Raw genomic sequence first — 6,085 nt, 5'->3', positions numbered from 1 at the left:
GTTTGCTTTGAGGCCAGGGCAGTAGTAACTAAGCCCTCATGGTCTGCAGCTGCTGTTGTGGCTTTGTCGGCCTCGCCCTGAGGCCTGTGGGCTAGTACTGAGACATAAGGGCCCCATTGTAATACCTCTCGGCATGCAAATAAAAGGCCCCGCATCAAGGCTCAGTACTAAGTATGTTCTATTATTATGGTTATGATTGATATCAGAGGCTTCTATGGTCTAGAATTGCATGGTCTACTGAGGCCTTGGCATGAGGCCTAAACAGTAGGTCGTGAGGCTTCAAAAATGGGGCCCAAGGCCTCGATGTTAAGCCCCCCGAGGCCTTACCATGAGGCCACGACAGTAGTCGTGAAATCCATGAGGCCTCGACTGACTCTAACTGCCTTGGTGATTGCGGCAAGGCCTCATGAGCCTCCAGCTAACTGGGTTGAAGCCTCAGTGCAAGGCCTCCCTATTAGCAGTCAGGCCATGTGGCCTGAAGTAATCCTCTGCACGAAGCCACTTTGGCCATCCATGTGTCCTTTGCCCAGCGCAGCGGGGCAACCATGATTCAGTATCATAGATCACTCATGCATGCTTAGCTTTAAGATAACTATTTTTATTAAGTAAAATGCCGCATGTTTCTTTATGTGCCCTGAACCTTGATGCTGTGGTTGCTAAGATGGTAAGGAGTTCACAACTCTACAAAGACTCAAAAATGACCATTGTGTAGCAACCACTGCCTTTTTCATAAATATTCGACCACTCTTAGGGAGTCAGGGTGGACCTCTAGAGGCCCAATCACTAGGCATCAATCACCCACTGCAAACCGAAGGTCTTATAGGCATGAGCACCTCATGTGTGTGTGTGGGTGTGTGTTTATAGTGATCTTGAGGAAATGCTCCAAGAATACAACAGTAAGTTAGGCAACAACTACAATTTACATTTACTCCATCAACTTCCCTTGGGAGGATTTTCTTGATCTGAAATTTTAGGATATAATTTTCAAGTAAAAGATGCATGTTTTCAAGGATAAAACATTTGAGCACCTAAACAATTAAATGTGCCTGTATTGGACTGCTTATGAGAAAACTTTCCTCATGCAGCTCCAGGTGAACATTGAAGTTTCTTTAAGTTGGTCAGTAGGTCTCATCACCAAAATTTGTGATCATATAAACACTCCTAGCTAGGTTTTGCCTAAGGTAGTGAATGTACATTTTGCACTCCGACAAGCCTGAGCTAATTCAAAACCAAAGGAACTGATTTTTTAATATCTTATCAAAAATCCTAAAGCAAGGGATTTCTCTCTATCAGAAAAGGAAATTAAAAAAGAAAAATTACAATTTGGAACAAAAGCAAATATGAAAATAAAGTTTCCTATACGGAAGCAAATCCAGGCAACAGGAGATGAGAAAAGCTTGTGGTTTTACTTGAAGGTTGAAAGTCTTGGAAGCTTGTATCTTAGATAGTACAACCTCGCCCTTCGAACCTTCCGATGACTCACAACCTTTATCTCTTTGATGTTTGGGGAGTACCTGAAACATGTCCGAGAAACATCCAGAAATACATCATCACTTCTAACAAGCAGACATACATCCATGCATGGGCACAGCACATGCTAATACAAACATATAAGCATTTAAACATACACATACATGGACACCACAATACAATTCAAAGATATTACGAATATATGTACTTTTACATAAACATATAATGCAAATAGTCCAAACATCAACTGGCTCATCTCCCTCAATACTTTAAATTACTAAAATTTCCATAAAATGAGGTTTTCAACATCTATATATCTTTGTATTATATATATATATATATATATATATATATATATTTCAATCAAGGAAAACGTTATAGAGCCATAGCCATTACAGCAGCAACTCACATCTTGCCAGAAAATGCCATTGCAGCATCAGAAAACATTGTAACTGATCATTTCATCGTCAACAATTATGAATCAAGAAATAAATAAATAAAATTAGGATTTCAAGCCCCCTGAAATCAGTACATCTTGTAGCACATTTATTTAGACCATCCATTTTCAAGTGTTTAAAGATTTCCCATAAGTGCAACATTTTTGGACATGATCAGGGGCAGAAATAGTTTTTCAGCTCATCATAAAAGTTTCCAGCACTAGAACTACATCTTCTAGCAGGTTTTCAGGTGCGGCTTGCTTTTTATCATAAAGCCTCAGCGTTACACAAATAGCACCAATTAATATTTCTATCCAAAAAGATACATTGATTTTGTCTATTGATGCATATGCCCATAACACAATATATCTATCAATTCATGCATGTGTTTAATACACATGGACACATCCATATATTTATCTATTGATGCCTGCATAGATTATACATTGGGCATGAAAACAAACAATTCGAGTTAGCAGCGACCGATTATATTGTCTCAAATTATGAGAGTTTGCATGGCATTTGCTTTCTACGATGACTTATTTATAAGGAAAAGCATACAAAGAGACCATTTACTTTTCGCACATGGAGCTCACAAATCACTCTTGTCCTTTAGGTTTCAAATTGGATGGCTATGAGCATGTCATTGACCAGACTCAAGGTTCAAAAAAAAATTCTCGAACTTCGTGACACACCCCAAGCCATTCAATTTGACATCTAATGGCTAGTAGTATTTGTGACCTCCTTGTGAGAAAGATAAATGGTCTCATAGTATACAATCCCCATTTGTCATGCAAGCCCCATTTATAATGCAAGAATCTGAAAGGCATGATTATTGGTAAGCTACTCATAAGGTAGAGATGTATTTCAAATGATTCGTGGGAACTCCAATACTAATCGAAATTCCGATATGTATACACATCTGCATCACTCAAAACCATAGTAATGCACCAATTGACTAGCAAAATGTCAAAGTAAAGAAAGAAAATGTCAACACCTGTCACCTTTTCTTTAATACAAAGTGAACAGCTTCCCAAAATAAAAATAAAAATAAAAACATGCCAACAGCTCAAAGGCTCGCCAGACAATTATATCACATCGACACCCATGTTAGAAACAATAAAACATGGTTGGGCTTTCAGACACAACATGTCAAGTAGCTTAAATTACATTAGCAACATTATATAATATATATGTATATATATAGAAATATATATAGATATGTGTGTGTGTGTATATTTGTGCATGTGTGCGATGTGTGTTTAGTGAAAGCTCGATTTAAATGTCGGAATGTTCTATGCTTTGAGAATTGATATTTCTATATTGTTGATGTAAATATAAAATTAAGAAGATACACAACCATCCTCACCCATAAGTGATCTGATAGCATAAAATTGGCACCATTAACTTGATCCTCCACATTTCTTGGATATCTTCTTAAATCTAACTTTCGGGCGCAGTTACTTTTCATAGTTTTAACTTGCATGTTCCATTTTACAAAGCTTGTGATTTGTAAGAGTCTCCAATCACATAACCAAGTGAAAAAGGTCTCCACTAACACTTTTCAATCATCTTCCATGCCATTTGAAGCATCCATCCTTACCATATTTTCCAACAAGTAAAACAACACCCATTTTTGGTAGGCGATTGACATAACTGTGGGGAAAACTTTATTGAACTTTAGTTACTTACAGTGGGAAAACTATCTCAACGCCAACACCTGCAATTATCCTACGAATCCGGATCGTTGTATGGATCCCGGCATTTTGCCTTGATATAACTATACCCTTGCAGATTGCAACTCTGCGTTTATTGTCTGGGACTTCCTAAGAATTCAAAACCACATATTACCCTTAGTATAAACCATGTTTGAGGATTACAAATTCGAAAGGGAATAACCATAAAACAATCTCAAACAAAATGTAACATCATACATAGGGTGAAGCAAAATGATGTAGCCTGTTTTTTTACCAGTTTGATCTCCACAATATCTCCAGTTCTAATATCGGGGACAGGCCGCTCTTTCTCGGATGCTTCAACAGCACGCTTGTTCAAAATCTAATGGTCCAAAAAAAAAATCACTATTACTGGCCTTCTCACAAAATAAATATTTTTTAAATCTGTTACAAATTCCTTCCCCAAAACCCAAACTACATCTCTTATTGTCAGAAAATCATCGAACAGAAATTCAAATAATTTTCAGAGAGCACCTTTCTAATGAAAAACTAAAGAATGATAACACAATAATATATCTGATATTGAAAATACATGCCCGTCTTCCAAAACAGTCAGCTACCATAAAAGAATCACCCCTTTGCTCTCCGATAATATTTGTGAAAATGGTAACACCGAGGCATTTTCTTTTTCTCATAGTAGGGTTAGTGTGTCCTTTTTCAAAATTCAACATCAGCCAATAGAGAGAACATTTTAAAGAATGAAAAGAGGCTTGCAATCCAATTACCCCAAAGAGAAAAAATAATAATAACACATATTATCCATGAGAATTCATAGCATAACACAAAAATAAATAAATAAATAAAAACTCAATATTTGAATCCACACATTTGCCATTTCCACTATTGAGTCAAGCAGTTCAACGACCCTAGGACACAGCCATTTCTGAATTTCATCATAAAAGCAACAACCCTAGGACACAGCCATCTCAGACCATAAAATATTAACAAATTCCTAAACAATCCAATCTTTTAGTTTTTGACCCTTTTGATCGGTAAAATGCATCAAAAAATTTCTAACTCAAATCAAACCATAAACTTAACAGGAAAATAAACCTGATAACTTTTTAGGCAAAAACCCATATATCGACCAAAATAATAGCCAAATCACTAACAATTGCTTCACGCTACAACTAAATAAGCAAATAAATAACTAGGAAATGAAAAAAGGATTAGGGGGGGGAAGGCAACTTACCTCCATTATCTCACCACCAAACTTAATTCTCCGCTTTCTTGGTTTAACCTCTGGTTCGGGCGCTTCCAATGTAGCCACCACCAATGAAGAAGTTTCGGCTTCCAGAGCCGATTCTGCATTCTCTGAAACATTTTCTTCAGAACCCAGCTCCCCTTCTTCGTTTTCTGACTGTGCTTTCACAAGAAACCTCTTTTCTACCACAACTGGACGAACAGCCATTCTTTTGCCCAATCCCCACATCAGAGTGCTCGTTTTCGAAGCCGAATTCATTGGAGATAATTTCACTCGAGAACTGGAGGAAAGAGAACAAGAGATAAAAGGATAAGGGACACGGTTTCTTAAAACTGATCCATTAACCTGCAAAACCCATCAAATTTTTTCCCAAAAACAAGTCAAAATAATATAATTTTGAAATCAACTAATAAAATGATAGATAACCTAGGGTTACATGGAAGTTAATTCAAAATAGTAACCTGCAAATTAAGCTTGGACGCCATTAAAACATCAAGGGGCGCCATGTTCTTTATCAGAGAGAGTGAAGGTTAGCTGCATATGGTTCAGCCACTCTATCTTATCCCTCGCGTAGCAGGGTCTAGTTTTCAGTCTATTTTGTTCGTTTTGGATGACGTTTGTATAAAACCTAGGCTTTAAGAAAACAAAATAAAGCCTCACCTGAAATCCTCTTCCAGAAAGCACATTCGCCGAAGGAAATTAATTTTTAATACCAACAATAAAAGTGATTTTTAATACCAACAATAAAATTAAAAATTAAAAAATTGATACCGCTCTTGCATATATGTGAACATTTATTTTTAAGCCGAAATAGATGGTCTAAATAATTTGTTACAATATACATTATTTTTAGAGCTTAAAATCCTAATTGTTTTTTATAACCATAATGTTCGAGTCGAGATGATTGTTGTGTAAGTTTTTCGTTACTTGAATCGTAATTTTGGATGAGTTATGAAGTGAGATTTTATTTACTTTAAAAGGATTGCAGCCCTATCAAATCCATTTTCATTGTTTATTGGGTGTGACTTCTATGAGATTGCAACTTTAAACAATCCAATTAAAGCGCACCTCCAAATTTTATCACAACATGCCATTTTGATTTAAATTTTTTTTAGGATTGTCTCAAAACCTATTTTTATATTTAATTATAAAATTTTAAACTCCAATAGTTAAAATCAAGTAGATCTATAATCATACAATACTCTTGAAAATAGACCGTCTGGATAATGTTTTGCAAT

General features: G+C 36.2%; 1 protein-coding gene across 1 annotated transcript; it reads right to left on the bottom strand.

Moving 5' to 3' along the window:
- Positions 1-1,219: 1,219 nt before the first annotated feature.
- LOC18429218 (large ribosomal subunit protein bL19cz) lies at positions 1,220-5,419 on the bottom strand. The gene is made up of 5 exons (XM_006838509.4): positions 5,309-5,419; positions 4,836-5,192; positions 3,879-3,965; positions 3,600-3,733; positions 1,220-1,514 (listed from the first exon to the last, which is right to left on the bottom strand). Exons 1-5 carry the CDS (start codon positions 5,351-5,353, stop codon positions 1,406-1,408), a joined length of 732 nt encoding a protein of 243 aa, XP_006838572.1. The 5' UTR covers positions 5,354-5,419; the 3' UTR covers positions 1,220-1,405.
- Positions 5,420-6,085: the final 666 nt, after the last annotated feature.

Source organism: Amborella trichopoda, chromosome 3 (assembly GCF_054954075.1).
Source record: "Amborella trichopoda isolate Santa Cruz 75 chromosome 3, AtrichopodaSantaCruz75HAP2 v2.0, whole genome shotgun sequence".
NCBI lineage: Eukaryota > Viridiplantae > Streptophyta > Magnoliopsida > Amborellales > Amborellaceae > Amborella > Amborella trichopoda.
The sequence above is the reverse complement of the archived record's forward strand: the minus strand, read 5'-3'. Positions and strand labels throughout refer to the sequence as shown.